This window comes from Aquila chrysaetos, chromosome 8 (assembly GCF_900496995.4).
Source record: "Aquila chrysaetos chrysaetos chromosome 8, bAquChr1.4, whole genome shotgun sequence".
Classification (NCBI taxonomy): domain Eukaryota; kingdom Metazoa; phylum Chordata; class Aves; order Accipitriformes; family Accipitridae; genus Aquila; species Aquila chrysaetos.
The window spans coordinates 32,703,460-32,727,226 of NC_044011.1; the positions used below are offsets into that span (position 1 = coordinate 32,703,460).

Here is a 23,767-nt window from a genome sequence, read left to right on the forward strand (position 1 = left end):
TCAGCATTAACAGCTTTGATACTATAGCTTTTCAACATTTACTCAATGCACCTTTTAGATAAGCTACAGTGAGTTTAAATTGTCACTTAACTCAAGCTACAGATTTTTTTTTCCTGAGAAGGAAACAGATTACACCATTACTACACCTTGAGCTAACACTGCTCTGAAATCATGCCTTGAAAATTGTGTGACAGTCACCGATTCTTAAAATATTCTCACAGGATTCTCCAGGCCAGGTCACACAACTCCCTGTCCTTTCCTTTCACCCATTCACACTTCTTCCAGGCACTCCTTGTCCCTACACAATTTCAAATCAAAGGTACTCAGATTTGCAGATGGGAACTTCTGTGTGGGAAAGACCGACCTGCTCCTCAGGACCTATCCAGCAGCAAAGCCAGCACAGCATGATCAGCCTTGAAGAAACTGTCCTCAACTCAGTAAAGAGCAAACACCACTGAATACATGCAACACTTTGTAAGGGCCAGGAATAAATTCAGCTGCTTACCCTGGAAGATGGAAGATTACAAGCTTCTAATGCGGTCTCTACCCGTTTTCTGTCAGCAGAAAACAAGCGATATATGCTGCAAAACAAAGACAAAACAGAGGGAACTGGCTTAAAGACATGCCTTGATGGCCCATGTGGCTTAAAGACTGAGTATGACTTCCCAGTCTACCACGTCTTTAGCTATTTATTTCCATTTGCTGGCTGCTCAGTAACACAAGCGAGTTTAATGGTGCCCACAATGAGTTTAACTCTACCCCACACAAGCCCCTATTACAGCGGAGAGTTATGTAAGAAAGTCTCCACTGCTCTCTTCCTATAACCCCAGTGACATGCAATCTGAATATATCTATCCTCACGACATGCCTCTGAGGTAAAGAAATTATGGCTTTTTTTATTTTACACAAGTGGAACAAACAAGGGCAGAGAAGCTAAATGTCTGGCTCAAGATCACAAGGGCAATCTATGCCCAAAGGGTGTTTGAACAGAGACATCCTGAGTATCACTGGCCACTCTTTCCTGCAATGTGTTATAAACAGATGATAAAATTATTATTCTAGACATAGGGGTCACATGTTCATCCCAAAGATATATTCACACTCAAAAGTCAGAAAAGACTACATGGTAAGGAAGGGGAATAGAACTTACTTCTTCAGAGGAATGCGCCCTTCTGGAGTCACCTGCAGCTTAAGTTTTGTGTAACTGTGGAGAGAAAAGCATCCTGTTTTATTTTTACAGAATTTTCAAGTACCTCTCCACCAACTTTACAGCTCAGTGCTAGTGCTTTGATCACGTGGCAAGTTCCACTCAGCTCTGTTGCCCAATAAGAAAACCTGCTGGGATATCATTAATAAGTAAATACCTTTTCCTTCAACAGTAATGCACCTGTAGTGTCAAATACTGTCTGTCTTGCAACAGGACATTGCAAATACCATTAATGCACAAATCTACAATCGCCCCAAGCTCCCTCTCACCCAGGCTGCCTGCCAGTCTATCAGCAGACCAAATTGTGGCACACAGGCTACAAAACTTGACTGGAAAGGTGGCTGTACTCCCCTTCCAGAGGCTGAAATTGTCCCTGGATGTTGCACACCAGCATCCCTGCCTCCCTAAGCCCTTCCCATAACACATCTGTGCAGGTTTCTCCATTTGACCCTAAATGTTGTCACTCCTCAGCTGGTAGGAAGTCAAATCACTGGCAACCAAAATGTCTCTGCAAGAGTGTCAGTATATTTAGCAGCCCTAGGCAAGCCCAGGACATTTCCAGTATGAAGCAATATAAAAATTACATTCTGAAACCATCTACAGGCAGGCAATTATCCAGCTTTTGAACCAACTGTTTAGAACATCTCAGTATCTCGGCACCTGTGACTTCTCTCACATGCTCATTAAGGCAACAACAGGGTCAGGACGTATCTTTCTTTGTCCAAATCTTTCAACATACTGATTCAAAGCCTACTGAAACAGGAGTCATCCAGTAGCTTTAATGAGAAGCAGTTGGGCCTACAGCTGCTATCTGATGATCCTCCCCGTATGCGAGGACTACTGGTTACCAGCATAATGTCTACCAGCAGCAGCCTGCGAAGAGCACAACTTTTTGAGTGCTTCAACTCTTCCACTTGAATATAATTAAAACTATAAAGTAGTTTTGCAGTAATATGATCTGGTGAAAATGTGGTAACACTTAAGTATTTAAGAGTTTGGGGGGGTGGGGTGTTAAAAAAAAAAAGCCAAAACAACAAAAAACCCAAAACAACTCAAAACTTTTTCATGTTACCCACTGGCCTACCAAAAGAAAAAGAAACTGCATGGTTCTAATAAACCTTCCTTTTCTTCCCAACCAAAAATGCCATTAGCAACCACTTAAAAAATGAAGTACGTGCTAATATCCCTAACTAGGACAGGAACATTTTTACAAATCCTTGTCTCCTCATATGCATCTTCTGGAAACTGAAATCTCTTGTACTACTTGTCACCAAACAAAAATAATTATCCCCTCTGCCCCATCTCCCAGCACTGAACTAGACTAAAAAGACAAAAAAAAATCACAGCAGTTAGTAAAAAAGGTTTCTTTTATTTTGCCTTCTATTTTTTGAAACTTTTGAGTACATTCTGGTCACATTTAATATTTTCCTCTACAGCCAAGAAAGCCAGAAATAAAACAAAATGAGGGGAAAAAAAATAATTGTGAACTTCAGCTAAAGCAAACTAAAAATGTGTGTCTGAAGAACAGCCAACCCCCACCAACACTTGCCACCTTTTTTCTCCCAAATTCTTTGCTACATGTGGGACACTATTTTTTCCCCTGCAGCCATTATTCACCCATCTAAGAAAACTAAGCATGTTATTCCTGTTAGAAAGCTTGCTAGGACATACTCCCATCGGTAGCAGCTGAATGGACTCATTTCGGTAGTGCAGTGCTGACTCCAAGAACGACAAATACTGGACGTAATGCTGACCCAAGGTTTCCACAGTGCAGTCACCCTTTACTCGTTACTGCCCTGGTCAGTATTTCAGTACTAATGTACTGCAGCACCCATTTTTGCACCCCAACACAAAAATAGACTGCATGGTTACAACAGACAAATAAGCACTTTATAACCAAAATGGTAGTTTTTAATAACAACCCCTCCTCCCAAATTAACCCTATTGTTCTCATCTGAGCAAACCACCAGAAAGCTGCTCAAGCTATTTATTACTGCACTTCCAACATTGCAAGGGACTGCGTGCCACAAACAAAAAAAACCTTAACTCTGCTCTAATGCAATTTGCTTTTCTATTTCAACAAAAGGGTTCTGATAGGACTGCAACCAACCCTTTGCTTAGTACAGTAATTATAATGGGGAAATACTTTTAATCTTCAAAGTCAAAGATTTCTTAAGTGACTCTAATTTAGCATCTGTGCAGAGGACCCTGGAAACCTTACAGTTCCCAAGTGATCTATTAATTAGTGGAAAAAGAAAAAGACACAAGAATGCCATGCTTGCCTGCTACTGAATCTATGCAATGTGTCCAGTGACTTCATCTTTAATTAATATTGCTTGAACAACCACCTAAAAATGGCTCCAAATAAGACTGGCTCTACTATACTGCGAGATAACATGTTCCTCCTTTGAATCTGATATGAAAATGCTCATTAGGTATAGCCACACTCCTCCCCATTACAGACCTGTCAGCAAAGCCTGGTGGCTATCTGGGGATTTGAGTGGTATGCGGCATGGAAATAGTAATACCAAATCACTCCTGTAACTCATCTACAACCTATGGAGCTGAAGGAACTCATCTCTGCTCTTGCTCTCTGTCCTAGTTTCAGCTGGGATAGAGTTAACTGTCTTCCTAGTAGCTGGTATGGTGCTATGTTTTGAGTTCAGTATGTGAAGAATGTTGATAACACTGATGTTTTCAGTTGTTGCTAAGCAGTGTTTAGACTAATGTCAAGGGTTTTTCAGCTTCTCATGCCCAGCCAGCGAGAAAGCTGGAGGGGCACAAGAAGTTGGCACAGGACACAGCCAGGGCACCTGACCCAAAGTGGCCAACGGGGTATTCCATACCATGTGACATCACATCTGGTATAGGAACTGGGAAGGGGCGGGGGGGGAAATCGCCGCTTGGGAACTAGCTGGTTGTCGGTCAGCAGGTGGTGAGCAATTACACTGCGCGTCATTTGTACATTCCAATCCTTTCATTATTGCTGTTGTCATTTTATTAGTGTTATCATTATCATTATTAGTTTCTTCTTTTCTGTTCTATTAAACCGTTCTTATCTCAACCCACGGGTTTTGCTGCTTTTCCCGATTTTCTCCCCCATCCCACTGGGTGGGGGGGGAGTGAGTGAGCAGCTGTGTGGTGCTTAGTTGCTGGCTGGGGTTAAACCATGACACTCTCACACCTGGGTCTGCTCAGGTTACTACAGTGCTTTCTCCACTGTCAACAAGTGGAGCCAAAAGGAAATATTAAATGTTTCCGTCCATTTGGGATTTTGTTTGCGTAATATATCATTGCTGTCCCAACACAGCATTATCAGACATAAAGCTGTAGTTCCTGCAACGTCCAATCTTCAAACTTTTTTCAAAAATTTCTGTTGACTTCAGCTGCACCACAATGAACACTATGAGAAGGAAACACACACATACACACCCCCCTTCTCAGAACACGCACCTATGAATATGTACATGGGATTAAGTTAAGCAGTTGGGAACCTTCTGACTAAGTATGGGTGCATCTAATGAAATTAGGCATGCACAGCCTCAGAAAGTCCAGAAAAAGGGTAGGTTAACTTCCTTCTTGGATGGGGGCAAGTTTTAGAAACCTAAGCCCCAACATGGTATTTAGCTGGACTGAGCCTTTGTCTGTGAGCAGAAATTAAAAGGTGTTTGGGGGAGACACAAAGCTGAATTTAACCAGCCAACTCATAGGCTGGGGAGGGTATATCTCCTCTTCTAGAACCACAAAAGGCCAACAAATACCCCAGCTCATTACCGTCACTATCTGGTAGGCTTTGCCATGCTGGTCTCAATGCTATCACTTATGCAAAACTCCCTCCACATGTGCACTCATCACCCAGTTGAGAATCGCTCATCTTGGGTTTAGTTCTCTTTTCTTTTGGAGGTGTGTTTTTACACACCTAACGTTCTCATAAACTGCTTTTCTACTTCACTGAAAGCAACTCATAATCTGCACACTGTGCAAAGCAATCTAGATGAATGGATTCACAGCTTCCCTCTGAATCATGTGAAATCCAGAGAGATTAGACTGAAGAAAATGGACTTCTTACATTTCTCATTTTTTTTATCAATAACAGAAAAAGGGAAAATAAACCAGAAGCAAGTCAGTCCAGAATATTCCTTCATTTTAAATGCAAAGCTTCAGACTACAGCTGAAGCTACTACTTTGGTATACAAGGGGAAGATGGCATTTAATTCTGTTTTTTTGCTATGCCTTAGTAGTTTGCAAGAAGAACCCTAACAAGATTTTTGTTTAAATGATGTTTAGATAACAGGCTTTTTAAAACCATGAGAAAGGACAGCCTGTGTTTACAAAAGTGACAACTCATCAAAGCAGAAACAATAGATGACAATGTGACTAACAAGCAAAAAGGAAAATGACGCAGAGAAAAGAGCAACACCCACAGCATTAAACACGACGGCCACTTACGCCTTTTCCAGAAATGCGTCCCTTGACATGTTCTGTGCCAACAGATTTGTTGCCAAACTGAACACTTCATCTGACCATTCCTATAGAGAGAAAATTTGATTAAATGAGGTTTAGTTTAGATGTTTACTTACACAATGCAAAATATTTTTGAAAATTATACCGTTAGTAAAAAGGGCCTAATTAAAGTCTGAACTTGATTTTTCCAATTACAGCTTCCTTCCTCATCTGTGAGACCTGATTTTTCTCATGCTGCAAAAAAATGAAGACTTACAAATATTTTTTTAAAGATATCTTATTCCACTGAATTGAAAAAAAAAAAAATCATATGGATAAATGTCTGATGCAAAACACATTCAAGTTCCTGGAAGATGTGCAATAAATGCCCCAGAAGAATACATTTTCTTGTGTGTTGGACACTGTTCCGGTTGACACGCTAAGGATTAAAAAAGGAGCCTCTATACTACCATTCTTATAAAATGAAGTGGAAATGGGCTTAAATCCCTCTAAAGACAGACAGACCTGACACGGTGGGCTACAGACCATACCATAGCAAGTCTCTTGCTTCAATGTCCCCTCTTGTAAGAGCTCGTTGTGAAAGCCTCCGCATCACTCTCTCTACAGATCATGAGGTAATTCAGACAAGAAATATCACGCCTTATCTTTTATGGTGGATACTGAATTAAGAACTGGAAGTACTGGCTCTATCTAAGATCTTACCAGTCAACACAAGAAAAACACCAAAAAACCCCAAACCAGCAGAAATATATAGAAATAATTTTAAATTATTCTGATATACAAGGAAGAAGATGCAACCCCAAATAGAAAAGCTCCTTTTCCCACTACTGTACATCCTTACACTGTGGTCCTATCCCTCACTAAATTATTTTTCCCTCTTGCTACCCCAATGTATGGAATAAATGTCCTCCAGCTGTTCATGGGAAACTTCCCATCTCTGCCTGCAGGCACTGCTCTTCCCATGGCTCTCCCTCGCTTTTCCTTTCTTTATTTTCCTGACTTATTTTTCCTCATTTCCATGCATGTTGCTTAAGTCCTTCCCTTAGGTCTCCGACCTTTCCCAGGTTCCCAGCAAGGCTGATCCATGATTATAATCTGAAGTTTAGACTCTCACTGCTTGTCCTGTCGCCCTCCTCCCTTGCAGGTCTATTTTGCAGCTTTTCATCGACAACTTCAGTGCATTTTTCCTTGCTAACTCAGTGTTTATTTACAATCTTTAGTTGCAATCCTTTTTAATCACAACTGCAGATCACAGTTTTGGATTGGCTTTGTTTCACCCCTTTAAAAGAAAGGGACATAAATAAGCAATGCCTTTGCAAACAATGTGTTTTGGTTTTGGTTTTTTTTTTACTTGATGAAGTTTTCCAAGTTGTCATTCAAACTAAAATTGAGTTTCCTTTCATATCAGACCAGATCCAAAATTCCCACTGCCACACAGCCTCTCTGCATGTACTCTCTGGGAGGTATTCCCTCTCCTTGCCTCTTCTTTTTCTTAAGGAAAAATACAAAAAAGGGGGGATTTCATTCTGACAGAAATTGATAGTGATGAAAAGTATCATTGACTTCCAATGAAACAAATGTTGCTATGTCACTTTGGAGCTTATGAACTTGTTTTACCTAAAAAGCCTCAGGTGACATCAGGTGACTAGGTGATTGATTTGATAGACATTCTGAAGTTATAGGTTTTTTTCTATTTTTTTTAACATGCTAAGGTTTTTTCCCTAAAGTTATCAGATCTTGTTCCTGAAACCAGTCTCACACAATTGCTCCCAGCGAGGAAGAGATAAGGCTACCTATATGCCTACTGTTATATGGGCCTTTGATATCCTTCAGCTATCAGATCCTTAAGTCCACCCCATTTACCACCTCACCCCTAAGCAGCTCAGACAACACATCTCCCCATGACTGTTATTTCTGGCAGAGAAACCTTCCTCCCTCAGACACAGATTTGTTGTTCTGCAGGCAAACCACTGTTGCTGAGATAGTCCTCCCCTCCACCTCACGTGACCACTTCCATTTTTCTTCTTTAATTGTTTTTCTTTCTTAGGTCTAATTTGAAAAAAAAAAGGGGTGTGAAAAAGAACAAGAGAAGGAGTTGGGTTCTTTAGCAACACAACTGCTTTGCTGTGACTCTTGGAACAGAGAGCGTATTAAGTGCAGCGTCTTTTTTTCTTCTTGGCAACTCATTTTTCTAGGCTCAAAATAGGCTCATCTTGTAAACACTTCTTTGTTTAGACACTAATAGTAGCAGTTAAAACTTCTCCCTGTGTCACTAATGGCTGCAGAGATTAACAGCAAAATAAAATATTATTTAGAAATTGAAAATATGTTGGCTTTTGAGAGAGGTTGATAGACTTTGTTTTGATCTTACTGGTTCTGCTGGGCTTAAAACTGAAGTATTTTGTAGAAATCAGAAGTAGGGCACTTCAGGAGTATCCCACACCCCAGCTCATCCTTCTCTTTGTCCGAGTGCTTGTTGACAGGAATATAAGGAGAACTCAGTTATTATGTGCCTGTCACAAGCATTATTTATATAAACAGTCTTGCCATGTTCCTTTGCTAGCTTTTCCTGGCTCTTCAAAGCGATCACATCGCTCTTGCCAAATATTCTAAGGGCTACCTGCAGGCTGAGCCATTTCTGACGATGCAGGTGCCAAGTCAACAAGTCACAAGCAACACTTGCTCATTGCCTTTCCCATTTTAGGGTCTTTGTTCCAGCGACCACAGAGCTGCAGCCAAAAAACCAAGATCAGAAAATATGCCAAGGATCACATCATCTTTCCAGTCACTGATCTGAACCCTCAGCAGGAGGGGAAACAACAGCCCTGAGCACTGACCCAAAGAAATAAAGGAGACACTTTGGACTGACTTTGATGGGCTTGCACCAAGCTGTGAGCCAAGATGCGTCTCACTGCTTTAGCTACCAAATGGCTCTATTTCCTTGGTTTTGCTGCATGGTACAGAGTAAAGCCCATACTCTAACTCCGTGCATGATGCGCTCTGCAGCTGTCTTTACCAGCAGCAGCGATTCCAGAAGGCAGTGCTCAGTGAGAGTGCTCCACAGGGTAGAAAGCTTTTGTGTGTAGAAAGAAAACAGCCTACTGCGGAAAGGCTATAACACCCTCCACATCACCACGGTAGCTGCAGACTCCTGTACAGATGCAATACAAAAGGAAAATATAAATCTGGGTATTCTGAAATAGGACTGTAGCAGTGCCAACAAACCATTTGCAAACTGGAAGTCTCTGATCCTGTTCGGTAGCAGAAGAACCCAGCCTTCCAACATTCAACTCTGAGCAAGTCACATCCATCACGATAAGAGCTCCCTGAGCTCGATCCCCTCTTGGCTACGTCCCATTACACCAATTCATATTTCTATCATTCCTGTGAACTTTGCTAACAAATTATTTAACTGTTCTGTGCTTTGGCAGGTAGCGTATAAGCAGCAGTTCATTTGGAAATCTGTTGCTCAGTGAAGTAATTTCTCTCCTCTGTTACATGCATCAGGATACATACAGTAAGACATTTATCTCAACAGAAGAGATGAGACTTTTTTTCATAAGAAAAGACAGCACACATTCTTGAAAACACTGCCTTCAAATCAGAACTGACTACGTATGAAGGCAATGTTTCTCACACATTCGTTTTTGGTGGGAGGCTAACAAAGCAAGCTGCTGAAATTCTACACTTCTGGCATCCTTATGAATTTTATTTTTTAAAAAATGTATCAAATGGACATGAATTTATACGGTTCATTTTACCATTTTGTTATACTGATCAAGCTCTTGAATATGCCTAAGAAGCTGGAAAAATAAAGACCTGTGGTGGAAAGCATAGTATAGCACAACTTGTGAATCATGACTACATCATTTTACTTATGGAGGAATTAATCAGCTCTTAGTGATGGATCTGATCCAAAGCTCATCAAACTGAGGAGAAACAGATTTCCTTGGGCTCTGGATAGGGGTCTGTATGGCCAGGATGGACCAGTGTGGTGAGAACAGAGCTGACATGAGAGGCACAAAAGAGAATGAGAGGAAAGAGATGGGAAAGATGGGATGTTCAATTCTGAAGTTACTGGATTTGGGAAGAGAATGAAATACTGTAGAGGAGACACAGAGGTTCACAGGTTGTACTTCTTCGCATTGTGAACAGAGACAGAGAAGAGGAGCATCCTCTCAGAATAGGGTTTGAGAATAAACTTCTTTCTTTATCCTGGCTTCTGCAGTGCTACGATTGTGGATGCTCACAAATCCTATCCCAAAAGAGGCACAGGCACACCCATCTGAAAATAAGCAAGCACTGTATCAGTGCTACTTCTCTTCATCATCAAGACGTGCCTAGCAATCTGCCTTTTAGACCATTACCTAATGAATTTCAAGCTGCATTCTTTGAACAAACCAGCTGCTGAGTGCCCTTCAGCTCATCACTATTGTAATTTAAACATTAGTTACTTTCTCCTGGAGGAATGCACATAAAACAGTACATTGTGACTACATCATCATTTCTAGCTCTTTATTTAGTTCACTCAGGAGCAAGTTGAATAGCCCAAGGCTCATATTTTCATAATTTTTGCACAACTTGGCCAGTGTATGTGATGAACAGGGTTTGTAGCAGAACAGGAAGACTTCTGCAAAGGAAGAAAACCACATAATCGAATAATTTTAACTGCCTCACCAAGACTGTTACAATTTACTTTGCCTTTCTCCTCCAAGGGAGGACTGATCAATACTTGTCACACAACTTGAAAAATAAGGTATCACAAATGAAGGGTTAATCTGAAAAATATTCATGCGCTGAAAAGGGAAAGGTGGGGGAGGTTTTCATTGGCACTTGCTTTCCCTGCAACATCAGTGAGAGGAATGGTCAAAATTTGCATGTGTGACGTTGAAAACGTCTTGTATTTACATGCCTTCTCAGACCTCCCTGATGTGCTTATTTATTATGACTCCTCCAAGTCACCACATGGGTCCTGGAGATGATGAGGACCAGATTCTGTGGTCTGGCTCATATAGAATTGGAAAACATGTTAAAGGAGGAAGAATTTTTAGATGCATTCAACAGTGATCAAACTCTGCTTTCATTGAAACAATCAGGATATTTAGCACAATTTCAGGGCAAGCACAGCTAATCTGCAATGCTTTGAAAATCCCATCCCCAGGCTACAGTGCCTGATTGATAAAATAGGAATTTATTTGGTCTACCGCATTTACAAATAACAAGGAAGACTTAGATTCTTAGTTACTCAGATCGTAGGAGTTACTCAGGATTTAGAACAGCCAAGCTCTTCTAAAACATGATTTTATCTACAGTATTTTTAAGGTTCTATCACCAAACAGAAAATGGCCCTAAAATACCAATTTCTGCACTGTTTTATCAAACAGATTATGGTTCACTGATTGCTGGCTAAACAGGAAAGAGAAAACGAAGGACATAAGCTTCTGATTTGGGTGATTTTCCCTCTTCCTTGGTAAGGGCTAACAATTTTTGCTGGTAAATCTTTAGCATACCTTTTCATTTTCCATCATATACTTAGTTGGTTTTTTATCCCCGAAGAGTTGTTTCAATTGCTTTCACTTTTGCAGCATTACGATTTCTTAACCAGCCCTGTAGAGTATAGCTGTGCGTTTTCAAGACTGAGGATAGCACTTCCCACTCAGCAGTCCACCGACCACCACAAACAGATTTTGTTTCTATTCTTTCGTATCGAAGAAACAGTGGAAATCGTGGTTTTGCCAAGTTGACCAATTGGCTAATGAAGATTAGCAGACACAGAAACCTGGCAAGCAAAAATATATCCTCCTAGCTTAAGGCTTTCATCCTATGACCTTTTTTCACCTGGTCTGATCATCCTTGTTGCCTGTGAGGTGACAAAATAACTGCTTACTGTTTTTAAATAACAGCAGTCTACAGAAAAACTATCTTTTTAGCACAATCTAGTGGACTTGAGAAGGCAAACCGTACGAAAGTGTGTTCTCTGTGTGGTTATCTGGAGGCTGTCATCAGAGCGACCCATACGAATGGAAATGGAAAGAGTAGCAGCTTTTGAATGCCAATTTGGAATAGATAAAGCAAAGAGCTCCCACTTTATTAAACACAATTTAGTTGTATAGAAATTGGAAGAAGAAAAAAAACCAAACCCAAAACATACTAATATCAACTGTAACTTGCTTGGCAAGCACAACTGTGTTTTATGTGGTGTGTTGGACAGAAATGAAATGACTGTATACCTGCATGGAAAAAATACTTTGCTAAGGTAATGACGTTGACTACACAATTCTTATCAAGGGCTATCAGTAGGCAAAATACAATGCTTAAAATTGACCTTCAAACATGAACAGAAACATTCACGTGTACAAGTTAACCAAGGTGTCTGATTGCTGACAAACTTGAGTATACAAGGTAGAGCTGTAGATTCCCACTACTCTGATATAGGCCAACCTTAAAAAGTCAACTGTTTACAAACTTCGTTCTCACAGATGATCCATAATTCACACACACTCAGAACAAGCATAAAAGGGTGATAACTACTGAAAGATATTGAACTGTGTTCGGAGAGTCACAGTATACATCTTACAGCTAAGTAAAAATTTGCATGTACCATTATTTTCACAATACTTATTTGGGCTTTACAAGCAATGCTCTGAAGATAAGCACACATATCAGGGACATAAACTTTGCTGAATAAACTACCCCCCCCCCCCCCCCCCGAAATGATTGCACATTTCTTCTTGGGTACCGAGTGGCACAGCTCTATAACAGAACTGAGGTTCATTTCATAACAATCTCCACTTTTATCTCCTTTATCCACATCTCAAAGCAACACTTCAAAAACATTAATTTCATATGACACAGATGAATGTATATTACCTTTGCTATATCCTCTTGGAATGCCACCAAGTTCAAGTATGATATATTGACCAGGTCTGGACCATAGACAACAGTTATCATTCGATTTTCCAGTCGACCTCCCAGGTTCCCAGTATCCAACAGTTCGCGCAGTTTTGGATCCTGCAGGTAAATACATTACAAAATAGTGAAAAATCTTTTGCAAATACTTACACTAAAAGAGGTGATTATTTTTGCAAATACTGCAATTTTGAAAACTTGTGTTATTTGAACATTTTAAGCATGATGGTATTAGGTTCTGATCCAGTTAATTACTCATTTAAAGTTATTAACCCAGAATAAAAAGAAAACCACTACTGTAAATCCTTCAAAGCTTTTGAGCTCTGTATTGGTACAGACTAAAAGCTGTCCAGTTGATGGCTGCACATTCCTATTCTCAGAATATTTTGAAATGAGTTATTTTGCCTCAGAAGTTAAGCATACATAAACTGTTTTGCTTGTCAAAATAACAGTTTGTCCAAAGGCTACGGGCCTCAGCAGAGGCATTCTCTATGATTTTAATGGATTTTAGATAAAACTCAAACCGAGAACTTAGTTTTTCCTGAAGAATTAAGAAGACTGTCTGGAATTAACTGTCTTAAACACTATGAAATGAATAATGGAATTTTGGTGATGCCCTCCTCTTTCTTCTTCATGTTCAAAAGGTCATGTATTATTTAACTTATGAGATGCATTCCATTTATATTGAGGTTTTGATCTTTTTTTCAGGTTTATATCCAATATAGAATCATAGAATCATTTAGGTTGGAAAAGACCTTTAAGATCATTGAGTCCAACCATTAACCTAACGCTGCCAAGTCCACCACTAAACCATTCCCTAAGCACCACATCTACATGTCTTTTAAATACCTCCAGGGATGGCGACTCAAGCGCTTCCCTGGGCAGCCTGTTCCAATGCTTAATATAGAAATGACTACATGACATTTCTGTGAAGGAAAGATATAGTCAATGATTTTTATCAGCTAATAATAGCCTGAACCTCAGCTTTACTGGTAGCATAAGTATGTGAGAAAAAAAATTCAGGTTATTTTGTAACTCTACTAGTTTCTACAAGGCTGCAGTATTTCCAAGAAATACACTCAGTGTTTTTCAAACTAAGAAAACTGCTTGGTCCTTGGCCTCAAGATGAAGCTTATAAAGGCAAAGACAGATGAAAAGAAGCCCTGCATGACTGAATTCAATCCTTTGAATAGGGCCAGTATAATTTGAAAGCTCGAGTTTCCTAAAAGGCAAGTTTATTTCAGTCTGGTACAAATAAGAAAAAATGGCCAGCAAATAGTATCACTACGGGATGACAGATTCTGTGCAGAGATCAAATGATTTCAAAACTGACACAAATATATACTGCAGTTTACATTTCACTCTCACATGAACATTTTTCCCCCACTGTCTGCACGTTTAGTGTTTATGGTACTTCTTAATATTTAATAACTTTTGAATAAGAATCTAAATCTCCACCGACTGTTACAAATTCAATTTAGTATAACAGGACAATAAGCTTAAGATGACAAAAAGGGCCATTTTTCATGGCTCTTGCAGGAAATCCTGCATCAACAAGACCTCAGTCTAAAGGGCATCCCCTGATTGGTATCATATCTGCTTGTAGGCAATGGAGTTATGTGTATGTTCACCAAATACTTCACAAGGTTTAGGAGAGCATTTTGAAGTGTGGTGCATTAACTGGAAAGAAAGTGCAAGGCTGTCTATCATAAAATGCTGAGCCTCATTAAATACTGGCTATGATGGCAAGTGTTGCAGGAAAACAGACAGAATAATCCTATCTGAGGGCTCTGTAAAGAAGGAATATGATTGTGCTCTGAGACAAAGACGATTTCATGCGTAAACAAGTTAATGACAGGCTTTCACATAAGAGAAAAACAGAAGAGAGATATAAAAATAGTAGTTGCATTCCAGAGATGAGGATTTGAAGGAGAAAGACAAAGAAATTGTATAATTTACATGGAGGAGAAAAGCTAGAGAAATGCCCTGAAGATGCTAAGTTAGTGGTGGTATATTACTAGATGGGTTACTTTCTCTTTCATTTACAGGCTGAATGTTACAAAGCTTTGTTTAATTTCTCTGGGAGATGATAATTCATCTGCTTTTTACTCTCTACTGTTTCAAACCCCAAATCAGACTGATAAATGCTACCCCTCAAGGGCCCGTCTGGGAAGAGCATCATTCTTTCTGAACTCAAACTGAACAGGACTGTCTATCTGGTTTTATTCTCTTTCACATATTTGTCATTCCTTTCTTCCTTTCCCTGGCTGAACCTCTTGCTCAGTTTCACTCTTGGTGATGAACTGCAATTATATCAACAAAAGAAGAAAGAAGATAACCTTCTCCCTTTGTATTTATAGTCACCTATAGGATGTCTGTATGATGGATCATACTCTAATTAGTCTAAGATACGCATTAGCCATGCATCACAGAATAAAAATGAAACATATTTGAAATGAGATGTTTTTTCAAAGCAAATTCATCAAAAGAGAAGTTATCTGGAACTGGCTCAGTAAGGTTTTTAGAAGTGCAGGCTAAGTGGCCAATCAGGTAATGTGAGTATGAATTTGGTCTTCCAAATGACAGGATTTTTCTCCAGGTTTTAAAGGCAAGAAATTAGACAGACCATCCTCTTTGGGTTGCTGGGTTTGGATGTGTAAAATGTTGAATTATTCTATTCTGTTTAAGAGTTGTCTAACAAAATTTGAAGCGCACAGTCCCTTACAGCAATACATTATCTGGCCATCATCTAGCACCTATTAATAAAGGGCATACACTGCATATCCTGGGCTATCTCAGTGTTACCTGCAATGTGCTCCACAGACTTAAGAGATACTTTTATTATAAGTTCAGTGGAAGAGAATAATTTTGATACTAACAGGATTCACACCCTTTTTGACCCCTGCTATAGGTGTATTTGCCCTTTAAGGATGACAGATACATTTCGACTTGTCAGTGACAACTTAGCCCTTAGCTGATGATCTAGGTCATATTATTTGGTCCTTAGATCCAAAGTTCTCAAACTTAGATACCAATGCACACTGTGAGCTCTTCACATTCCTCATGAACAGCTCTGCACCCTTATTACCACACTTAGCTGTGAACACTACTAAGGAGATGAGCAAAATAGCCTTTATGAAAATCTTGAAGACTGTTGAAGCTCTATGAATCAAAGCCCTTTTTAAAATGTCAGCAAGTTTTCCTGTGGAGATGATAGGAAAGCACATGGAAAAAAAACCAAGCAGCAAGACCAAATTTAGCTTCTTTTATGTAAATCGGATTACTTTGATTTTGATAATTCTATTTTGGGGAACGAGCCTGAAAGTCTGCTGCTCTTTGGAGCTGCATTTGATATACTGGCTCATGAGCGGACAGATTGGTTTTTGGCATAAGCTGTTTGATAGACTAGGGCCTTATTATGAAAATACTGAACTCTTTGAGAGACATTCAGAACAATTATACCTATTAAATATTAATTATAGTCATTTTTTGAACACCTGAGCTACTGATGCTCTAGTACATTAGGGAACATGCCCATGGGATGCTCAATGAACAGCAGGCTATTGACAATGCCCATGTAACTCTAGCACAATGATTTGTCTGCTTTGATGTTTTCTGACAAAGGAGCATTCTTTCGCCTCTTTTACTCAAAAGGTCTAGGTGTCAGCTTGCTTTTTTCCTTCCACTGAAGTCTAGCAGGATCTTCAGCTCAAGGACTGCCTGAATACTTGCCCTGAAACCAGGTCAGGAAAGCCAGTGTTTCTGATGGGACACCTCTGTGGTTAAAGTGCTGACGGATTCCCGGAGGGAGATGTAAATTGCGAGCAGGCAAATGCAGAGGAGGTGACAAGGACGGTATTGGCAGCACAAACAGCTTTAGAATCCATTAAAAATCGCCTTAACCATGTCAAATTGAGGCAGGAGTTGGCCAGAGGACTATCTGCTCATTTGGTAAAAAGCCTTCCCTATTTTGTTCTGCTGTTTTGACAAAACTATCAGAAGAAAATATACTTTAAATCAATCCAAAACAAAAACAGGAAATAGAAAAAAATAGCAAGAAACACACAAAAAAATAATAAAAGCTTATGGAATTCTTACAACTTCAACGACCAAACACTGAATAATCATGTTTTGTTAGAAAACAGGATCCTGCAGACAGATGGATAAAAATATATTTCAATCAGACTTCCAAAACTTTCTCCTATTGTATTTTCCTTTTGCTGGAAATCATAAAAATAATGTAAACTTAAAGAGGCTACTCAGCCACATTAATGACAATCACAGTGAAGACTGCTTTCAGCTGTGGTTGGTGTTATTAAAATGTAGCTCTTAACACTGAAATCCCAATTAGCCTGTGCTCTGCACATTACAGTAAACGCTGTAACATCTTTTAATAGTATCTCCAGCTCTTTTAAACTTTTTTTCTGAAAACTTGCAACAAACCATCTGTCCGCAAAAATTTTCTGCTTTTTTAATACATTGCCATACATATATATAAAAGGCTGCCCTGCAGTTCAGTAAAACTCCAACACTGATTTAAACACACCAAGGGGCAGCAGGTCAGGCAAAGTTTCACCTCAGATGTAACGCACTACCTTTTGTTACTAATGCTTCTCAAAGCTGCAGCACCATCTCTGAGAGCAGCTGCCTCTGATCCCAGACCTAAATTAAACAGTAAAAGAACCTGTCCAATGCTAAAGATTTTCCTCAGGTTTTAATAGTTACAGACAATGTGATGGCCAAACTGTGTGATATCAAAAGACTCAGCCAGAACTTCTGAGCTGCTAGAACAGTTGTGCAATTAAAGTATAAGAAATTTTTTGGTGTTTGAAGACATTAATTTACAATGCAAAAAATCTAAAGGAGTCATTATGGACTACTCTACATGTATAGACAATATACAGTGTGTACTACATTATCTATACAACATTCACTCCTGTGCACGCAAAATGCCATATACTCCCTGCCCCCTAACAGCTATCAACTGAAATTATTTTCTCACATATCTCATGCAGTAAAACACTGTCTTTAAGATGTCAACTAAATACTTGAGTCCTACTGAAGCTATAGCCATAAAAGGGGTCCCAAAGCCTCCAAAAAGTAGATGTCTTAAAAAAAAAAACCAGCAAAACAACCCCAAACCAAACCCCCACCAAACCCTACACACAAACTCAGTGTTTATCAGCTATTTTCATTACTTCTGTCAATCTGACTTGCAATTTCCAAATGTTTCCTGTTTCTGGTACTAAATACGTGCTATACTCCTTACTTTAAAGCACTGTATATAATGAAGCAAAAGTTTCTTTCAGTAAGGCAGGGTTGGACAGAATTACACATTTTGCCATAGATTTTTAAACTATATTACATAGCTATAAGGGTACTTCAGAATTCCTTAGACTCTGTACCATAATTCCAAATTGTTATATTTGTGTCACGATAACTTCAGGAGAGATCTGAAACAAAAATGGCAACAGACTTTCATCTTAGTTTCACGCTCTTCAGAATAAGATTTCCAAGCATTCAAAACTACATTTATATTTTTCTAGCTCTCTGTGTACCCCAGGAGAGGGGAGATGAGGGGGGAAAGAAGCGTAATTAGCTAGCTACATATGCAAAGAGTTTTCCAAAGCACAAAACTCAAGTTCGTGCTTAAATTATACAAAGAACCTTGCTAGAATAGGACCTTACATTGTGACTCTGTCGAAGGCAAAACTCCCACAGATTTTCTTCAAATAGAACGACGTCTTATCTTCAGGAATGCCTTACCACAGAGTGTTTATCAGCAAAAATATATATACATACATATATATATAGCATGTATATTTCATGTATTTGACCCACATCTCAAAATAGCAGATCTTAACACTTTAAGCACCAGGTTAAGTTGCTGTTGTAGGGGCAGTATAAGTAAGAAACACTAAGTGCCTCTTAAAATCAGACCACTTACCCCTATGACTAGCTAAGGACTTCCACAGACTTCCCAAGCCCCAGCTCCGAAGTGATCCAACTGAACTCTAGTGGAAGCTGCCCAGCACAGAAGACCAAATAAGGGTAGGAATTGCTTTCTAATACTCTGTTGAAAGGATTTTGTACCAGCTGTGGTAGCTAAAGCACACAGTTCTGGTCTGCAAGACTTCTTGGGTTCATGATGATGCTTAAGAGTTGCTTCTTATCTTTGTCTCTACTGGTTAAGTGTCTCATCTTGTCCAGTCACTCCATCTGCATCTACAGCCAAGCAATAAGTGAAGCACCTCCCTAGGCAGGTATTTCCCCACCTGTGTCAGAGAGGAATAAATTACACACCTGACAGTCTGTTCTCTGCCTAGCAAGCACACCAAGTGCAGGTGCAAGCCGTTTACAGGAGAAATCTATCTTCTGGAGGTGAGACAATCCCACAGCAAGTGTCACACCCCAAACCTCTTCTTGCAAAGGGACCCTCACTCTGCATTGCCTCTTAAGCAGCTGTGAACCGCTGCAGTACACCAGCGTGACCCTCAGAAACAAAGTGCTCTTGCTAACCGGCTTAAATTTACTGTTCGAAATCCCAATACAGATTTCAAAGCTGGTTCAAATACCCTTTCTGTCACACATCACCTAGCAACAGTACAGGACTAAGAACTTCCCATCAAGTGGATTGACAGACTCATCCTTCAAAGAAACGCGTCTTTCTTCTCTCTCTCCTTCCTTGGTTGAGACCAAAGTCAAAACTATCAAGTTTATCTTTCAGCAATCCCTTTCACTGATTAAAGAGAATGTCCATACATGGGAATCACACCTACAAAACTCAACGACAAGATTTTGTCTGTCTTCCTTAATGACAGTCATGTGAAATGAATATACTCCAATTACTACATCAAAGATACGCAAAACAGTATTCTCCAAACTCTCTTTTCTATTATTACACAGAATTCACAGGAAGTTTGATGTTTAAATATATTCATTTATATCAAGTCATTCTTACCAAATTCATTACCATTAAACCAGAAATACATTTAGTCCAATAAAGATAAAAACTGCACTATGGTGTTAATACAAATGTGTCTTCATACATTTCACAAAAGTGTATCAGATCAATCTATGACCAAAATATTTGCAAATACTTCTTCTTTAAAATTTTTCCTAATTTCTAGGACTTCAGAATGGATTCCAAATTTTGCGTGATATCACCATAGCTACAGAAATAAAGCCGGTATCTTGTTTAAATGCCCCAGTCATCAAGAGACCATTTTTGTGCAAACTAAGTCAGTGTGTACAACACAAAAGGATGTTTCTTAAAAAATTACTCTCAGTAATCTAAACTGGTCTTAAATTGACCATCTGCTCAGTTAATCCGGTGAAATATTTCTAGAGTATTAGGTAAAAGGAATCAGAAATGCTTTAGACGAAAAGTCAGTCCCTGGGGAAGGAGATCTGAGACAGCCACTGACTTCTAGGACAGATCTTGCTTGGTACATGCAGCAATACTGAATGCCTCAGATGCAACTAAAAACCAAGGGCTATTCTTCCCATAGAAATCATCAGGGATGAAAGGATACCATAAATTATACATCAAACAGTCAATCCTGATTAACTTTCTCTGCGAAACATTTATTCCAGAACAATTGCTTTTCCCAAAATAGCTTAATCTAATTCCATGCCTGAAGTAAGAACATCAATACATCAAGTTTACCAGGAACAGGTTATGAAGAACAGTTAAGCTACTTCTTTTTCTACGATGTAAAACTTTTGAGGAAGAGAGAATATGTGCCTGCATAAAACATACTTTTCTTTGGTAGAGAAGTAAGAGGTAAGCAAATCTATACATGTACAAACGATATTTAACTTTGGACAGGAGAGGACTGTGTCAATATGTATTTCCAAATATAATTCTAACTTTGAGTTCTGAAAATGCGGGATGAATTCAGAGATTTCACATTGACTTTCTACAATAACTACAGTGCAAGACATGGAATATTTAAAAACATAAAATGTTATTAATCAGTGTTTTTATAATACTTATGGACACCCCCAAAAATGGTTAAGTATTATGTCAGCCACCAGGTCAAGGGGACAGAACACATCCTTAGCAAGTTCACAGACGACACCAAGCCGGAGGGAGCAGCTGATGTGCTGGAGAGCAAGGCTGATAGGTCCCTTCCAACCTACAATTTTCTATGACACCATGATTTCTGTACCAGATGTGACCACCTGTGTTACAAGAATTTACTGGAGACAACATTATAAACTTACTGATAGATATTCAGCACCAGCTTCGCCAAAAATGCTATTTCTCCTTACAGTACAAAATCAGATTGACTTCTGGGAGAAAGGGAGGGATATACCCAAATGATGTCAACTTCAATGCCGTATTTGGTGAAAACAGAATTTTATATATAATACAAAGAGAATGAATTGTACGTGCTAAGGAAAAGCCTGGGGACAAAAATAGGGCCACCTCATTCCTCTTTTTCTGACCTTTCTCACAGTTCCAGTGATCCAAATCCAGCTTCCCTGGGTCTCTCATGCTCTCATGACAGAACATTAAGCAAATATTCAGCCTGCATATTTGTTTAGTTCTCCTTCTCAATGTCCATATTTCTCAGATTTATTTTTTATTAGGTTCATGGTATTTAAGTTTTAAATCGATTGCAAGACTGTGTGCTCTAACAAAAACCAAGTGATAGTATAAACCACCTAACCAAAATCAGACCAAATCTGTTATTTTTCAGTCCTTTTGGATGTGGTTGTGATTAACACAAAAGTACTTTATATCTCACAGTGTAAATCTTAATTTAAATGAAAATTTACAAAAGGCAAAATACATAGAAGCTACACCCATGCACAATCTTCCTCTAGATGTTTTCTAACTCATGAACATTTTTATCAATTTTTATTAGCTGCAGATGGTTCATTATTTTTAAAATTACCTTAAGCACACACATTTCCTTTCACTGCTTTTCTTTTCTCAAAGTACTTTGAGATTTTCTTCAATATAATTTTAAAGGAAGAGATGAAAAGATGGCAGAGAAAAGAAACTTCTCTCATTTTCATGTTACTTTTGTTAACTCATTTTCTTTGGTCTGTATGAGACTACTGGAACTATAAAAAGTCTTAGAATTAAATGATTTCTACAGCAGGTTGCACAGCACATAAGGGCAGGAATAGCTGGAACAGCAGCTTAATTTTCACTTATCTATAAATCTCATACGCATTGTTCTTCAAATTCTGAATTGCTGTGTAGAGTTATTTTAATAGGGTTATTTCAGAGGTTGAGGTACAATCAGCTATTCATTTATACATAATTTGTAAAAATCTAAGATGCTTGCAATGAGCTGAATGAGAGGTATTGCATGAATGCCCACTACGCTTTTTGGAGTGCTCCATAAGGGCTGGAGTACGATCACTTGCATTTTAATGCATTTTTTTAGCTGGTGGAAGTATGTACATCCAGACGGTCTGTAATGCTGAATGCACCAACTGCCCACCCCATATAAAAATAACAGATGAAACACAGAAAGCTGTAATTGAAAACATCTGACTAATGAACTGTTTATTACTGCAACATTTCAGACACACTCATCAGGAGGAAAAGGAGAGAGAGGGAGAGAGAGGGAGAGAGAGAGAGAGAGAGAGAGATCCTTTTTGGCCATGCTAGCGTCATTTTGTTCTATCTTACCTGTTTGAGAGACATGTTTTGCTACAATTTTTTGAATTACAAAGTCATACAGGATGCTTACTGCTAAAGGTTTCATTTTACCTGATTTTAATTATTGCAAACAATCACTATTCCCATTACCTGTAAGTATTTAATTCTAGGAAACTCATTTGTATTTTTGCAGCAAAGAAAAATAAACCGTTTCAATGATGATGCAGCAAGAGTCATAATTTTTTCCTTCTTGGACTGTACCAGATACTCAGCTCCTGCAAATCAGACTGTGAGCTTACAACAGACTCTTAATGGCACATCTATTTAACCACTGACTGCCAATGACAAGTTCTTATGCACTGTCACTTGTCACAAAACCTTCACTACATCTTATTACATATCAGTAACAATAATTCAGAAGTAGAATACATTTAGGCTCTTGAAATTTGAAAATTGGTGCAAAATTAGCCAGCATAGATGAAACTACTTTCTACAGATCTCAAGAGAGTTGTCCTGGCTCACGGTGACTGTCTAGCTCAATGGGAAGCGGAGCCAGGGTACCACAAAGGTGAGGGAGCGCTCATTAGCTGAGTGGTGCCTTGTCTCTGAAAACATAACTACAACCATAAAATCAACTAAAAAACCACATGGCAAAATCATACACCAGATGCCACTGCTTCGGATGGTAAAGTTAAGAGAGAGGAAGTAATGTACAATCAAAACAAATTATTTAAGATTGCTTTTTAAAAGATGCTTGGCTTCAATTTACTCCAGAGAGGATGATCTTCTGTAAGTACAGTTTAACTTTTTATATAAATATCTAACAGAAAAAGACTAGAAACAGACTCCTATTTTAGAAGACAGCATGAATACTGAAAAAAAAGTAAAATCTACAAGGAATATGACTAAGAACTACAAGTATGGTTTTTTTGGCTGAGGAGAGAGAGAAAACAATGAATAAATGCAGAAACTGGAGTTGGGTGGTTGTATGACAAGATTAATTTTACTACCTGTGAAAGTACAGGAAACGTGTTCAGTCACTGCTGGGAAAAGAACATCCAAACACTAATGTCTTTGGCAAGCAGCTGCAGAGAGAAGGAATTCTTCAAGGGATGCCATGGACATTATTTTAAGCAGTTGGTTATGTACTCTATGGTTTTGAGAAATAATTGATGAAGGGGATATAAAAAGGGTGGCTGGATCAATTTGAGATCAGACTCAAAGAAGAACTTAACACATCAACTTGGAGAACAGTCCTGATGGAAATCCCGAGTACTACATACTTATGAGCAGCCAAACAATGTGAGAATACCAAGATAAGGATGATGGAAAATCAGTGCAAGAAGAAAGTGATGGAAATGGTCCCTAAAGACAATGGACTATATGGCATGAGGTCCACATGAAAAAAAATCCAGATGCAGACATTTGGTGCAGCGAGCAACTTTGTGCATCTGAATTATTCACGTGTTATATAACAAAAATTCACTCATAGATACATGTCTCTGCCTACACATCTGTAGATATGGAGTACTAAGACAACTATATTTAGAAGTAGTATCAGC

General features: G+C 38.9%; 1 protein-coding gene across 3 annotated transcripts in view; it reads right to left on the bottom strand.

Annotated features, from left to right (window-relative positions):
• The window catches only part of PLCB1 (phospholipase C beta 1), a 412,867-nt gene that overhangs the window by 151,371 nt on the left and 237,729 nt on the right, over positions 1-23,767 (bottom strand). For all 3 annotated transcript variants that reach the window (XM_030022429.1, XM_030022430.1, XM_030022431.1), the window contains 4 exons: positions 12,542-12,682; positions 5,657-5,736; positions 1,151-1,204; positions 506-581 (listed from right to left, as the gene is read on the bottom strand). In XM_030022429.1, coding sequence (XP_029878289.1) covers positions 506-581; positions 1,151-1,204; positions 5,657-5,736; positions 12,542-12,682 — 351 coding nt within the window. The remainder of the gene's footprint in view (positions 1-505; positions 582-1,150; positions 1,205-5,656; positions 5,737-12,541; positions 12,683-23,767) is intronic.